The sequence below is a fragment of the Oryctolagus cuniculus genome, chromosome 15 (genome assembly GCF_051225735.1).
Source record: "Oryctolagus cuniculus isolate XC-2025 breed Fujian yellow rabbit chromosome 15, ASM5122573v1, whole genome shotgun sequence".
In the NCBI taxonomy this organism is placed as follows: Eukaryota; Metazoa; Chordata; class Mammalia; order Lagomorpha; family Leporidae; genus Oryctolagus; species Oryctolagus cuniculus.
The window spans coordinates 14,763,909-14,780,825 of NC_142881.1; the positions used below are offsets into that span (position 1 = coordinate 14,763,909).

Sequence of the window (16,917 nt, forward strand, 5' to 3'; positions counted from 1 at the left end):
GGACTCAATCATTTGAGCATCACCAGTGCCTTGCAGGGTCTGCACTAGCATGAAATTTGAGTCAAGATGTACAGCTGGGTATCAAACCCAGGTATTCTCATATGGGAAAAATCAGCATCTTAACTAAACCAAGCCAAATGCTCACCTTAGTTTGCTTTTGTCTCCAGTGCTTTTAGGGTCTGATCCCAAAAATCCTTGCCTATTTGAACATCTGAATCATTTCCTCTGTTTTCTTCTGGTTGTTTCAGTTTCAGGTCTTCTTACATTTAGGGCTTTAATTCATTTTGGGTTGATTTTTTGTACATGGTGAGAGATAGTGGTCTACTTAGAATCTTCTGTATTTGGATATCCAGTTTTCCCAACACCATTTACTTCCAATGCACATTCTTAGCACTTGTGTCAAATCAGTTGACTACTAAGGTTTCTATGCTATTTCAATTAATGTAGCTTTGCAATATATTCTAAAGTCAGGTAATGTAATGCCTCCTACCTTTATATTTATACTCAATTTTTCTTTGACTACTCAAGGTCTTTTGGGATTCCAAGATTTTAGTATTTTTTCGAGTTCTGTGAAAAATATCATTGGTATTTTGATAGTCATTCCCTTGAATGTGTAAACCACTTAATGTTGTATGCCATCTTAATAATACTGGTTCTTCTAACCCATGAACATGGGATATCTTTCCATTACTTTGTGTCTCCTTGAATTTCTATCAATGATTTATAGTTTTCAATGTGGAGACTGTTCACCTCTTAGATTAAATTCCTAGGTAGTTTGTTTTTTTATAGCTACTGGAAATAGAATTGCTCTCTTTTTCAGATAATTTTCTGTTGGTGTAACAGTGCTACTGAGTTTTGCATTTTGATTTTAATCCTGCAACTTTGTTGAACTTATTACAGTCTAATGGCCTTGTGATGTAGTTTTTTGGTTTTCTATATACAAGATCATGTAATCTGCAGTGACAATTTGTCTTCCTCATTTCCAATTTGATAGTACTTTATTTCCTTCTCTTGCCTGACTGTTCTGGATAGGCCTCTCAGTATTATTTAAACAAAAATGGTGAAACTTGGCATCTTGTCTTATTCCAGATCTCAGAAAGACTTCAGCTTTTCATCATTTGATCTGACAGCTGTTAGCTTGTTATATATAGCCTTTACTATGTTGAGATACATACTTTATATCAAACTTGTTACAAGTTTTCATCACAAATTTTGTCAAAGGCCTTCCCTGTATCCAGTGAGATCATATGAATTTGTATAAACATTTTTAAAAGATTTATTTATGGAAGGCAGAGTTACAGAGGGGGAGGGGGAGAGAGAGGGGGAGGGGGAGAGAGAGGAGGAGGGGGAGGGAGAGGGAGAGGGAGAGGAACTATATCAAGGTCTCCTACATCAGTGCAAGGGCCCAAGGACTTGGGTCATCTTTCTCTGGTTTCTCAGGTATGTTAATGGGGAGCTGGATAGGAAGCAAATGAGGCAGGACTACAACGCACCCGTAAGAGTTGCCAGCAATGCAGGCCGCAGTTTATCCTGCTGTGCAGCACCATAGCCCCAGATCACATGACTTTTATCCTCCATCCTGCTGATTTGTTATATCATGTCTATTGATTTGTGCATGCTGAGCTATCCTTGCATTGCTGGGATGAATCCAACTTTCTTAGTGAATAATCTTTTTAATGTTCTGTTGGATTTAATTTTCTGGTATTTTGTTGAGGCTTTTTGCATCTTTGTTAATAACAGATATTGTCCTATAGCTTTCTTTTTTATTGTGTCTTTATCTAACTAATGTTGACCTAATAGGAGTTTGGAAGAATTACCTCCTTTTTCACTTTTTTGAAATAGTCTAAGACAGATTGGTGATAATTTTTTAAATGATGGGTATCCAGCAGTGAAGCCTTCTTCCTGCTTTGATGGCTGATTACTGTTTCAATTTGGGTTCCCATTATTGTTTCATTTAGGTATTCTATTTCTTCAAGATTCAGTCTTAGTAAAGTCTGCACTCTAGAAATTTGTACATTTTTTCACAGTGATCAAATTTGTTGCTACACAATTGCTCACTGTAATCTCCAAAAATCCCTTGAATTCCTGTGATATCTATGTCATATGTCCCTTTCCATCTCTGCTTTTATATATTTGAATCTTTTTACTTAGTCTATAAATTATTTTGTTTGTCTTTCATAGAACCACTCTTTATTTCATAGATTTTTATATTCTTTTCTAGTTTCTATGTCATTTATTTGTGCTCTGAATTTCCTTTAAGTCATGTATCAAGATTCTGGCTATAAGGAATAGAGCTGCCATGAACACTCTTCGGCAAACCTGTGGGCACCCAAGTGTGTATGTGTGTGTGTGTGTGTGTATCTTTTGAAAAGAACATGTCCCTAAGATAGTATAGTCATAATATATATTTTTATTCACCTTTCTTAGACACTGCTAAACATTTTTATTCATTTGGAATTTGAAAAGCAGTGAGTGTTTCAGAATTCCAGTCACTTATCATAAGCATCTGGAATTTTCAGCACTTCTAACTTAAGCCATTATGATGAGAATATACAGTGAAGTATCATTTTGGACTTAACTCAGTGCTCCTATTCAATGAGATGTTGACTATTTAAAGATACTCTTTCATGAAATGTTGAAAGCATTTTATCAGATCTTAATTTACGAGAATCATTTACATGCCCTATGTATGAGCTTTTTGTTAAACAAACACATAGCAAATATTACCTCCCATCTGTGGCTTGTTTTTCACTTCAACCAGTATCTTCTGATAAATATATTAAAATGTTAATGTAATTTAATTTATACAACTTTTTCTTTATGAGTAGCTATCTTTCTATTCTGTAAAACACAAATTGCCATTCTAAAGTCATGAGGATATTATCCTATATTTTCTCCTAGAATTTTTTTGTTTAGTATTTACATCTATAATTTATGTGAATTTTACTATTGTCCCTTTTATGATACATAAGGTGCTGTACTAATGTCATATGTCTTCACTTTCTATTCAAGTGGTCAGTAGTTCTATCCTTGCACCATTTATACAGTTTTTTTGTTTTTTTTTTTTTTTTTTTTTTAGACAGGCAGAGTGGACAGTGGTGAGAGAGAGAGACAGAGAGAAAGGTCTTCCTTTACTGTTGGTTCACCCTCCAATGGCTGCTGCGGCCAGCGTACCACGCTGATCCATAGCCAGGAGCCAGGTGTTTCTCCTGGTCTCCCTTGCAGGTGCAGGGCCCAAGCACTTGGGCCATCCTCCACTGCACTCCCAGGCCATAGCAGAGAGCTGGACTGGAGGAGGAGCAACCAGACAGAATCCAGCGCCCCGACCGGGACTTGAACCTGGGGTGCTGGCACCGCAGGTGGAGGATTAGCCTATTGAGCAGTGGTGCCGGCCATTTATACAGTTTTAATATCCTTAATTGAGAATGTTTTCATTCTCTCCATTTCTAATGGATTCTTTAGATAAATGCAGAAGTCTCAATTTATGTTATTTTATTTAAGCAATTTTAAAACATTATACTATTTCCTTCTAGTCTCCAAGGTTTCTGATTTAAAATACACAGTAATTCCTCTACAGGTAATGTGTTGCTTTTCTTTGACTACTTCAACGTGTTGTGCTTTTTTTTTTGTTTTGTTTTCTGTTTGTTTGGTTTTGGTTTTTTTACTGCTTTTGCTTTAGCATTTAATAGTAATATGTGTCTGAGCATGGATATCTATGGGTTTATGTTATTTGAAACTCAATGTGTTTCTTGGCTATGTAGGTTTATGCCTACCTCCAAACATTATTTCTTAAAATAGTTTTCCATTTAACACCTCTCCCTCCGTCATTCTGAGACTCCAATGACCTGAATTTAAGCCTTTCATTCTTGATTCAGATTCATACACCTTTGTTTATTTTTTTCAATATGTGTTCTGTTGCTCAGAGGGGATAATTTCTATTGATGTGAAGGTTCTTCAATTAGCTCATAGAAAATTAATATAATAAAAATGCATGAACTTCAAAATATTTTTGCACCAAAATAAACTTACCTTTAAATTCCATTTTCCACAAGCTCTTTGAGTAACCCTTATATCTTTTTTTTTTTTTTTTTGGACAGGCAGAGTGGACAGTGAGAGAGAGAGAGAGACAGAGAAAGGTCTTCCTTTTGCTGTTGGTTCACCCTCCAATGGCCGCCACGGCCAGCACGCTGCGGCCGGTGCATCACGCTGATCTGATGGCAGGAGCCAGGTGCTTCTCCTGGTTTCCCATGGGGTGCAGGGCCCAAGCACTTGGGCCATCCTCCACTGCACTCCCTGGCCACAGCAGAGAGCTGGCCTGGAAGAGGGGCAACCAGGACAGAATCCTGCTTCCTGGCTCCAGGTTTTAGAGATTAAGTTGTAGAAACTTTCATGGGGTCATATGTTGCCAAACAAAATGAATACATTATAAAATAGTCTTGATAAATTTAAAATTATTCAATTCATTCACGATATGTTCTATGATCACATTAGGCTTAAATTAGAAACACATGACAGAAAGATCACTAGAATTGCTCAAAAACATAGAAATGAAATATCCCACTATTTGAATAATCCATTCTAAATAACCTATTTATCAAACAGGAAATTAGAAAAAAATCAGAAATCATTTTGAACCAAATGAAACATAACCTATCAAAATGATATTCAAAGGAGTAATACAAGACAGTATTCAAAATTAAATAAATGGCGCTAAAGTTCCTGAATTAAAAAAGATTTCAAATCAATGACCTTACATCTTATAATAAGAAGTAGAAAAGAGTGCAAATTAACATTGAAGTAAGCAAAAGAAAATAAAGAAGATATTAATGAAATAAAGTTACTGAAAAAACAGAGAATATCATGTTTCTTTAAAAAAATCAATGAAACATAAACCTCTAGCCACACTGATGAAGAAAACAAAACAGAAGAGAAACAAATTATCAATACCAAGAATAAGAGATGATATTATTATGGATAATATATAGATATTTCAATTTTGCCAATAAAGTCTACATATTAGATTAAATGAGGATACACTGAAAGACACTGGTAGAACTCAATCAAGAAGAAGCAGGTAACCAGAAAATCTCTAAATCCATGTAAAATTTAAATTTTTAGTTAAAACTTTCCCAGAAAGAAAATCCTCACATCCAAATATATTCAGTATTGCATTCTACTACAAACAGAAAATAATATTTATAATAAAAATATTCAGAATATTAAAAAGAATACTTCCTCTTCATTTTAGAAGGAAGGCAGTACCATGATACAAAGATGAAAAAGATTACAAGAATAAAAAATACAGAATATTATTCCTCATAAACATTGGTACAAAAAGTCTTAATAGGGTTTTAATCATTCCTATCCAATAACACATAAATGAAAAAATACATCATTAAACTCCAAATATGAGTTAAACATTCAAATATTAATCAGTTTTATTATACCTTGTCGCTCCCCCTCTTCGTGGAGGAACGACACAGGACCCTGCGCTGTTCTTTTGTCTGCTCGGCCCTCCCCGGGTTTGCTGCTGGTTCTTCCCAGGTTGGCTACCGACCCTTCCACCTCCGTGGAAGGGCAGTTCCCCCTGTCACTTTCCCCACTTCCGTGGGGGAGCGGCACACCGCCGGTCGGCTCTCTCGGGGGCTGCTCAGATGTTCCTCAGGTGATCCCCTTAGATGTTCCTGGTGCATGTTGTCTCTCTCCTCCTTTATAGTCCTCTTCCACCAGTCCCAACTCTGCTACCCACACGCCGAGTATGCTGCTCTCCTCCAATCAGGAGTAGGTCCTGCTGTTTATTGGTTGAACTGGAGGCAGCTGTGTAGAAGCTGTTTCTCCCTTCTCAGCGCCATATTGTGGGAGAGCAGATGCATAGAATAAGTCTTAATTCCAGTAACTTAGTCTAATCCGAGTTGCTCCCCACAGATCCCCCTTTCTTTTTATTTTTGGCGTTGATACGCGCCTGTCTTCGGTGCCCCGCGGCACACACTCTGCTCTGCTTCCTAGAGTTGCCCACAGGTGCTTACAAGTCCTATCAATCAGGCAAACCGAATCCGGGTCCTCTCTTCGCCATGTTGTGAGGAGGTTTTTAGGCGCTGATGCGTGCCTTGTTCGGTGCCCCGCAGCGCATGCTCTGCTCTGCTAGAACTGCCTGCAGGTGCTTATCGCCTAATCAGGCAGACCGAATCCAAGCCTTCTCATTGCGGTATTGTGGGGAGACTTATTGATGTTAATTCGTGCCTGTCTTCGGTGACCTGCGGCGCATAAGCTGCTAGCCGCCCGCAGGTGCTCACCACCTCCCTAATCAGGCAGACCGAATCCAAGCTCTCTCATTGCCGTGCGTGTTGTGGGGAGGCCTTATTTTTCTCTATTTCTCTATCTCCGGGCATTCCTATTTCTCCTATTTTACTTCTATCTACCAGCATTCCTATTTCTCTCATTTTACTTCTAAACTTCTGTTTCTCTTATCCCTGTGGCTTCCCGGCGCCCGCCCCGAGGCTGCTTCTAGGCGGCTTCCCGGCTCTGAGCCGCTTCAGCCAGCGCTTCTCTCATCTGCGCGGCTTCCCGCACGCACTCCGCGGTCTCCGTGCCCCTTCGCGCCCACACCACGGCCTCACGCTAGCCCCACGTTCCCTATCTATTCACGCCCCGTGCTCTCTCTGCACGCGGCGGCTTCCGCGAGTCACACAGCGTAGCTTACGTTTCCGCCACCACCGGTATTCAATCTAAGTTCCCCGGGCTAACCTGGCGAATTCAACCTAGCTTACGCGTCTCCGCCTTATGGTTTGGCTTCTCGTCTTTTGCTCCCCGGGCTAATCTGACGGATTCCAACCAGGCTTACGCGTCTAGCTTCTCGCCTTTTGTTCCCCGGGCTGACTTGAAGAATCCCAAGCTGGCTTACGTTTCCGCCTCGGCCTGCCCCCGCAGCTTCAATTTCCCTAACATTTTTCTCTACCCGGTATGTTTCCCTAACTTTTCTTCCAACAATATTCCTCCCTCATTTCTCCTGGCTTCTCCTCACAGTCCGTATCCGAGTCTGTTTGTTCTAGCTTTCACTTTCGCTTTCAACCTTAGAGATTTCTCCCAGCTTCCCCCCGTAGTCCATATCCGAGTCTATGCCTAGGCTTTCAATAGCTTCTTCCGGCACCTTTTCGTCCGGCTTTTCCCTAGGCTCTTTGCTAGTCTCTCTCTCCGGTATTTTCCCACTTCTTCCCGTTTCTTCCCTCCTAAGTTTCCTATCCGAGTCACGGCACTATTATGTCGCTCCCCGTCTTCATGGAGGAACGACTCAGGACCCTGCGCTGTTCTTTCGTCTGCTCGGCCCTCCCCGGGTTTGCTGCTGGTTCTTCCCGGGTTGGCTACCGACCCTTCCACCTCCGTGGAAGGGCAGTTCCCCCTGTCACATTCCCCACTTCCGTGGGGGAGCGGCACACCGCCGGTCGGCTCTCTCGGGGGCTGCTCAGATGTTCCTCAGGTGTTCCCCTTAGATGTTCCTGGTGCATGTTGTCTCTCTCCTCCTTTATAGTCCTCTTCCACCAATCCCAACTCTGCTACCCACACGCCGAGCGTGCCGCTCTCCTCCAATCAGGAGCGGCTCTTGCAGCTTGTCAAGTTGGTGAGAGGCAGCTGGGTAGAAGCTGTACGCTCCTCTCCCAGCACCACATTGTGGGAGAGCAGATGCATAGAATAAGTCTTAATTCCAGTAACAGTATAGTCTAGTCCAAGTTGCTCCCCACAATACCTCATCACATTGTACCACACAAATACACAAACTTATGTCAATTTAAAAATACATTAAAAAGATAAATTTTAATAGAAAAATAATCAATTTAATTCAATTTTGTTAACAAACTTAGAAGTCAAAAGTTTTATGACCACATCACAAAACGCAAAAAAAGGTCACATTCATCATCATCATGAAAAAACACCTCTCAACAAAACTTGAATAAAACATTCTCAACCTATTAAATGTATTTATAAAAATCCTATAGCTAGCATGATACTTATATGTATATGAAAACACCACACTGTTCACCTTAAATGTATATAGTTCTTAAAATTTTTCTGTTATATCTCCAAAAAGCTGATAAAAATCTAAAATAAATCAACTGAAATACACCCTAACTCACTGGCATCAGAGAAGGGATGGCACAGCTAAACATTTTTGAAGGAAATTTAGGAGAATTATAACATTTTATTTCATCAGTAATAGTATCAAATTAGACTAAAGAAAATAAAATGAAAACAAAATTAGAACACAATATGATGTATGCAATAAACTATAGCTAGCTGTTTATATTCTAAAAATGTAAAATACTAACACTCTATAAAAAATAACTAGAAAGGATACAAACAATAAATTCACAGAAAGAATAATAATTCTTTTACAATTAAAAACCAGTTGGTAATCCTAGAAATAATAATGAAACTTCAAATACTATTTATAAAATAAAATATTGATACATTGACTTCATTGAAATACCGAACTTATGGGGCTAGCGCTGTGGCACAGCAGGTTAACGCCCTGGCCTGAGGCACTGCCATCCCATGTGGGCACAGGTTTGAGACCAGCTACTCCACTTCCAGTCTGGCTCTCCGCTATGGCCTGAGAAAGCAGTGGAAGATGGCCCAAGTCCTTGGGCCTCTCCGCCACATGTGAGATCCAGAAGAAGCTCCTGGCTCCTGGCTTTGGATCAGCACAGCTCCGGCTTTTGCAGCCAGTTGGGGAGTGAACCATCAGATGGAAGATCTCTCTCTCTTTCTCTCCTCTCTATGTGTAACCCTGACTTTCATATAAATAAATAAATCTTAAAAAAATATTGAACTTATTTTATACTCATACATGAGTGAAAAAGCACACCACATATCACAAGATATTTACAACACATATCTGACAAAAGATTGATAGCTACAATATAAGTAGAATTTAATAAGAAAAAGGCAATCCTCTAAGAATCAAAAGTCTTGAACAATAATTCATTAAAATTGATCCAAATTGTGGCCATCTGGGAATGAACCAGCAGGTTGAAAATCTCTTTCAACTAAATAATTTTTTTTCAAAAAATTGATTAAAATAGCCAAAGAGTAATAATTCATCACAGCAATGAAAATTAAAACTTCAGAATATATTATACCATACCTCTAACAAATGAGTAAAATGAACAACATAGATAATACTAAATGTTGAGTGAAAATGTTTGAAACAAATATAATTGTCAACAATTGGGTTATTTTAAATTGGAAAAGCCACTGTTGCAAAATTCGGCAATTTCTACTTGTTGCTGTGGATTCGTTCTGAGAGGAGAAGCACGGTGGGGGCAAGAGGTGCTAAGTCACAACACAGACACCAGAAGTTGGGTGAAAGTGGGCTGGAAATGAGCAGCTCACAGACTCGTTTATTTCAGTTGGTGCAACAGCTTATATAGCTAAGGCAGCCAATCTGGCCAAGGGGTGGTTTATGCCATAACCAATCACTGTCTGTTGCTAGGCAGGCAGGCTCCTTTGCCAGGTGGGTTCCAAAGCCACTTCCTGAGTAACTGATGCTAGCTCACCAGAGCCATCTTGGCACAGCCTTCTCATTTCACCACATCTACTCGATTTAAATATATGCTTACTCCACAGTTATACTCCTCATTTGTCAAAGAGAAATGGGTGCATTTTTCCACTAAAATATATGTACAGTGTAAGAATTTTTATATCAACTTTATCCAATACAAGGCAAAAACTGAAAACAATGCAAATATTCAAAATTGATCACAAAACTACATGCATATGTTATAGTTTATTGTATAGAATTTTTAAGTATAGAAATTCCATTACACAAATAAAATAAGTGAAATGTGATCAATATTTCTGGGTGATTCTTATAAAATAAAATTATACCACACAGTATTAAAATTTTTACATTGTATGGAAATATTTCTAATATTTTTAAAAGATTTATTTATTTATTTGAAAGGCAGAGTTACAGAAAGGCTGAGACAAAGAGAAAGAGAGAGAGAGGTCTTCCATTCACTGATTCACTCCCCAAATGGCAACAACGGCCGGAACTGGGCCAATTCAAAGCAAAAAGCCAGGAGCTTTTTCTGGGTCTCCCATACAGGTGCAGGGGTCCAAGGATTTGAACCATTTTCCATTGCTTTCCCAGCCTATAGCAGAGAGCTGAATTGGAAGAAGAGTAGCCAGGACTCAAACTGGTGCCCATATGGGATGCAGGCATTGTAGGTGGTTTTAACCACTAAGCCACAGTGCTATTTCTTATCGTATTAGCATCTAAATTAATTTTTATACAATGGAAAAACAGTTTTCTCAAATTAATTTCCAAACTAAGTTTACTCTGAGTAATTTGTACTAATTTTTCTTGATCAATTGAGTAATTATATTAAATTAGGTGTCAAATAAACCTTACAAACAAGACAAAATATTTTCCCAGTAAACATAGATGATTTTAAAAATTACTTACTCCTTCCACCAGTGATTATATAGAAATTAAAGTAAGCACAATTTGCAAATATTTCTAGTCACACAGCATATGCTATCATTTATTAATATAAAAAGGGAATGAATGATACAAATCTTTAAAAGATTATAAAACATAGCATACTAGAACAGGAGTTGGCATATATAAGCTATGCATACTCTAATGTGAATTCAATATAATCAATCACTTATAAGGGAATGAATAAGGATTCCAACAGTATAACACAGACTTTTCTTTTCATGACAGCCTAAATTAAAAACACAAACCTTGACTACTGCAAATCAGAAAGAACATACCAAATATTTCCTAGAAATAAATCTGAAGCCTTCAGCAGATTACCACTACTGACAACAGAAATGAGACATTCAATACAGATCTGCACAGATTAAGAAATCAGGGATGAAAGGTACTGAATCTGCAAGGAAGTAACTGTTAATCATCACTAATCCTAAATCATTAACAAAAGATTAAATTATGTTCACCACATATTAAACATGAGATTACACAGCAAATAATTCAAGTGCTATTTGTAATGAAAGGTAATCTGCCCTCAGTTAGAACACAAAAATTAATCAGAAAACCCAAGTATCCTAGTTACTTCAAATTTCTGCATTTTTAAAGATAAATTCAGTACATTCTTTGATTGGTTCAAAATTAGTTGTATGAGGGATTTTACAGAGGCACTCACTTTCATACACATCCATAAACCATTTTGTAATCAAGGGAAAGTACATGATTCAGTATTATTCAAGTCAAGGAATGTAAATATGTACCACTGTTTTGAACAAAAACAGCATTCCTTTTGAAATGAAAATACTCAATGGTGATTAGAAGCAAATATCCTTAACACTTACCTGTATCTTAATAGGCCAGGAAAAGTTGCTGACGTACACATAGAATGTGATGTTAGGATTGCTTCTAAAGTTAAATTTCTCATAGGAAAAACTGTCTCTGTATTCCTTTATATTAGCCTTGGAAACTATTGGAGTTTCCTCCCCAGATATTGTTCCAGCTAAAATGTAAATAATAGAAACAAATTTAAATAATCCATATTAGCAAAGAGGGATGTTTATGAACTTAAAAACGTGCATTAGGGGCCGATGTTCTGGCTTAGCATGTTAAGCCTCCAGCTTACAAGACAGTATCCCATATTAGGGCACCTCTTTTGAGCTCTGGATGCTCCACTTTGAATCCAGCTCCCTACTAATGCAGTTAGGAAAACCGCAGATGATGGCCCAAATACTGGGGCCGCTCCTACCCAGGTGGAGACGAGAACAGAGCTCCTGGCTCCTGGTTTCCGCTTGGAACAGCCCTGCATGTTGCAGCCATTGAGGAGTGAACTGCCAGATACAGGATATCGATCTCTCTGACACTCTTTCAAATAAATAAATATTTTTTAAAATCATATGTTTTCTTTTTTTGTTTGTTTGTTTTTGTTCTTCATATTTTTTTTCTTTCAAACTTTTATTTAATGAATATAAATTTCCAAGGTACAGCTTATGGATTACAATGGCTTTCCTCCCAAACCGTCCCTCCCACCTGCAACCCTACCCTTTCCCACTCCCTCTCCCCTTCCATTCACATCAAGATTCATTTTCAATTCTCTTTATATACAGAAGATCAGTTTAGCATACATTAAGCAAAGAGTTCAACAGTTTGCTCCCACACAGAAACACAAAGTGAAAAATACTGTTTGAGTACTAGTTACAGCATTAAATCACAAAGTACAGCACACTAAGGACAAAGATCCTACATGAGGAGTAAGTGCACAGTGACTCCTGTTGTTGACTTAACAAATTGACACTCTTGTTTATGGCCTCAGTAATCACGCTAGGCTCTTGTCATGAACTGCCAAGGCTATGGAAGCCCCCTGAGTTCACTGACTCTGATCATATTTAGACAAGGCCATGGTCAAAGTGGAAGTTCTCTCCTCCCTTCAGAGAAAGGTACCTCCTTCTTTGATGACCCATTCTTTCCACTGGGATCTCACTCGTGGAGATCTTTCATTTAGGTGTTTTTTTTTTTTTTTTTTCCCCAGAGTGTCTTGGCTTTCTATGCCTGAAATACTCTCATGGGCTTTTCAGCCAGATCCGCATGCTGCATGCCTTAAGGGCTGATTCTGAGGCCAGAGTGCTGTTTAGGACATCTGCTATTCTATGGGTCTGCTGTGTATCTCACTTCCCATGTTGGATCGTTCTCTCCCTTTTTTATTCTATCAGCTAGTATTTGCAGACACTAGTCTTGTTTCTGTGATCCCTTTGGTTCTTAGTCCTATCATTACGATCAATTGTGAACAGAAATTGATCAGTGGGACTAGTGAGATGGCATTGGTACATGCCACCTTGATGGGATTGAATTGGAATCCCCTGGTATGTTTCTAACTCTACCGTTTGAGGTAAGTCAGCTTGAGCATGTCCCGAATTGCACATCTCTTCCCTCTCTTATTCCCACTCTTACATTTAACAGCAATCACTTTTCAGTTAAGTTTCAGCACTTAATAAGAATTGTGTATTGATTACAGTATTCAACCAAAAGTATTAAGTAGAACAAACAAAAAAAATACTAAGAGGGATAACATATCAAGCTGCTCATCAACAGTCAGGGTGAGGGCTGATCAAGTCACCGTTTCTCCTAGTGTTCATTGCACTTTAACAGGTTTCCTTTTTGGTGCTCAGTTAGTTGTCACCTATGAAGGAGAACAAGTGGTATTTGTCCCTTTGAGATTGGCTTATTACACTCAGCATAATTTTTTTATTAATACAAAGAGAACAGTTTTCATGTAGTTCAAAAATAATTTTCTCCTTCTCCCCTTTCTTTTTTAATTTTTGCAATAAGATATTTTTAATTTACTTCATAACCACAGCCTTAATGCTGCATTAAATAGAGAGTTCCACAAGTAGAAAGCAGAAAGAGCACTGTTCCACAGGAATACAGACAAGGGCTAAAAACAATAATCAAATCCCAAGATGTCAATTTCACTCCTATATATTAAAGCTTTTTTTTTCTGTACTCTATACATTGGCTACCACAAATCAGGGAAAACATAATATTTATCTTTTCTTTAAAAATTACATTTAATTTTTATAATTGCTCTTATAAAAACAATTATCATAATAGACTCATTCTTGTTATTTTGAATGACAAGGGAGAAAATAAGTTTGACAAAACTATATTAGATACAGTATTTTTTTTTTTTGACAGACAGAGTGGACAGTGAGAGAGAGAGACAGAGAGAAAGGTCTTCCTTTGCCGTTGGTTCACCCTCCAATGGCCGCCGCGGCCGGCGCACCGCGCTGATCCGATGGCAGGAGCCAGGTGCTTCTCCTGGTCTCCCATGGGGTGCAGGGCCCAAGCACTTGGGCCATCCTCCACTGCACTCCCTGGCCACAGCAGAGAGCTGGCCTGGAAGAGGGGCAACCGGGACAGAATCCAGCACCCCGACCAGGACTAGAACCCGGTGTGCCAGCGCCGCAAGGCGGAGGATTAGCCTATTGAGCTGCGGCGCCAGCCTTAGATACAGTATTAAAAATGTTTAAATACTACCAATGATAAAGTGAAGTGTACTATGCACTGGTACATCATTTTTTCTAACAATTCTATCCCAGATGCATTGTCATGTTCATTGTTGAAATAGAAACTTATGTATCAGGATGACTACAACATTTGTCCCAAGTTTATAGCTACTACTAGTAAACTCTCCTTTTGAACACAGATATGCACAGCTCGATAAATTCTACTTACTTCTCCACAGACCTTTTCAAAACAAGTAAGCCAGGCCAGGTTTTCACATGTCTCAATCCAATTATAAAACAGAAAAGAAATCAATTTATTTGTCTTACCACAAATTGAATCATTACGAGTTTAAATAAGTAGGGAGGAGACCATAATTTAAAACATGAGCTAAACACTCAATTAGTTAAACACATATTGGGCACTCAATAAATATTTACAGAAGTTAACCAAATGAAACAAGCATTTCCAACAACCTAACAAGATCTCTACCTTAATGAGCAGTAAAAATACTGAGAATTAGTATTCTGGGTAATTGAATTAACTTCCAACTGAACTCCTATTGCAAAATTACCTTGTTTGCTCTTTTAAAAAGAAGATTCCATAACCTCATCTCCCAATTTGATATATTAAAATTTCTGACATTTGATTCTGCAAATCTGAAAGTTCAAATGATTTCTTGCATGCTAAAATGACTGTCTGAAAGTAATTAGTGGTGTTTTATAAATTATTATAAAAACATTTTTAAACATATTCTTTTTATGGTCACAAATAAATTTCAAATTAACATGAAAATCTGTTATGAATTTTAGTAGACATAGTGCCTAGATTTTACAATATGTTTTGGACTACTATAGAACTTTTAATTTTTCATATGTAATAAAGTTTCTAGATTTGCAAAAAATCCCTTCACTTCTGAATGCTGTGTATTTATAATTCTACATATTAAAAGAGTATACTAAAATAATTTTTATAAATCAAAAATGGGTTTCTAAGAATCCACAAATTTTCCATACAAAAAATAGACAATTATCAGTATATCAAGGCAACAGGATGCCTCTGAAAGCAATAGAATTTCCTAAGATAGAAATATAAAAGAGTAAGCATACATTTTCATAATTCAAATTATAGATTTAAACTTCATAGTCACATTTTAAAAAACTCAGTAATTAAAATTTATAAACTTTATTGCATATGTCATTTTTTGTGTAGCTTCTTTTTTTTTTTTTTTTTTTTTTTTTTTTGACAGGCAGAGTGGACAGTGAGAGAGAGAGACAGAGAGAAAGGTCTTCCTTTTGCCGTTGGATCACCCTCCAATGGCCGCCGCGGCCGGCGCACCGCGCTGATCCGATGGCAGGAGCCAGGAGCCAGGTGCTTCTCCTGGTCTCCCATAGGGTGCAGGGCCCAAGCACCTGGGCATCCTCCACTGCACCCCCTGGCCACAGCAGAGAGCTGGCCTGGAAGAGGGGCAACCGGGACAGAATCCGGCGCCCTGACCGGGACTAGAACCCGGTGTGCCGGCGCCGCTAGGCGGAGGATTAGCCTAGTGAGCCGCGGCGCCGGCCCTTGTGTAGCTTCTTTAAACTCCTTAACATTTAAAGTTACAGGAAGGTGTATATTTCTAAGTTTCAAAATAATAGATAAGTTGTTACTTGATATAAGCATGCCAGAACAATGTCATTGTTTTATATAAATATTAAAGTTAATAATTTGTGTGTAGCTTCAACAATGACTCAAATAATTAAAATCTCAGTCTCTTTAGTAATTTAGAAATTAATCTATCTTAATTAAAATCATTTCATAACACTGCAATCAAAACAATTTAGTGTATAATATTGTATCATATAATTTTAATTGAATACAGAAGAAAGTTATAACAGTTTGTTCATACTGGTGCCCATTTTTTAAAAAAATGTCTATTTGAATGGCTAAAAGAAATAGAGATAAGAGAGAGACAAAGACAGAGAACTCCCATCTGCTAGTTCACTCCCCAAATGCCTGCATTTCTCAGGGCTAGGCAGAGATTGAAGCTAGGAGCTGCGAATTCAACCCTTGTCTCCTATCGGGTGGCAAGAACCTGGACTACCTGAGTCATCCCCACCACCTCCCAGGACCCGCATTAACAGGAAGCTGGAGCCAGAAGCAGGAGCAAAGATTCAACCAGAAGTACTCCAATGAGGGACACTGACATCCTAACAAGTGACTTAACTGCTAAGTCAAACACCTACCCTCTACTCATTATTTTTTTTTAATCAGTAGTAGTACAATCACAGTATTTTTTAAATTGCATTTACTTAAAATAACAGTACAGGTTATAAGAGATGTGACATCAAAATTCTTTTACCTGTTGAACCAACTGACCATGTGATGTTCAGATTAAAGTTGTTTGATGCATTTATCGAAATATCCAAATTTTTGTTTGACTACCAAAAAAAGAAAATATTAAGGTTAACAAATTCAAATTATACTAAATAGGCATGATTAAGTTTACTGATTTAAAGATGTCCATGTTAACATTTCTCAGACTCTACACATTCTGTAAACATTCAACTGAAGAAGTATAGATGCCATTTATACTTTTTAATGAAAACACATAATACAATCAAAGGTAGATTTAAAGTCTCTCATTTATCTCTCCTATTAAAATTTGATCTTTTGTATGTAAGCCAGAGGCTGCTAGAATTTAGTATTTGTATTTGATTCTCTTTTCTTATATGTATTTTATATTTAAATGATACAGTTTTAGATTAGTTCAAAGTAATTTTACAGCAATATAAGATTGTTTTGTTGATAGACTTCTTGTTAGGTACATAATTTGCTATTATTATTACACATTCAGAAAAATGTATAGAAAAACACTTAAAGTACATAAACTAAAAATTTCAGGTAAAAATGATGAGCTTACTCTGGAAAAATAGCAGATCACA

The 16,917-nt window shown here is 37.8% G+C and overlaps 1 protein-coding gene across 5 annotated transcripts in view; it reads right to left on the bottom strand.

Annotated features, from left to right (window-relative positions):
• Positions 1-16,917, bottom strand: part of ATRNL1 (attractin like 1) — an 818,312-nt gene that overhangs the window by 446,647 nt on the left and 354,748 nt on the right. For 4 of the 5 annotated variants that reach the window (XR_011382205.2, XM_089314254.1, XM_070057169.2 and 1 more), the window contains 2 exons: positions 16,335-16,413; positions 11,335-11,492 (listed from right to left, as the gene is read on the bottom strand). Coding sequence is in view for 4 of the 5 variants with exons in the window: in XM_089314254.1 (XP_089170380.1) it covers positions 11,335-11,492; positions 16,335-16,413 (237 nt within the window). In the remaining variant the exon portion in view is untranslated. Of the gene's footprint in view, positions 1-9,966; positions 10,162-11,334; positions 11,493-16,334; positions 16,414-16,917 lie in introns of those variants that run through there. The other variant, XM_089314255.1, reaches the window with a different exon arrangement.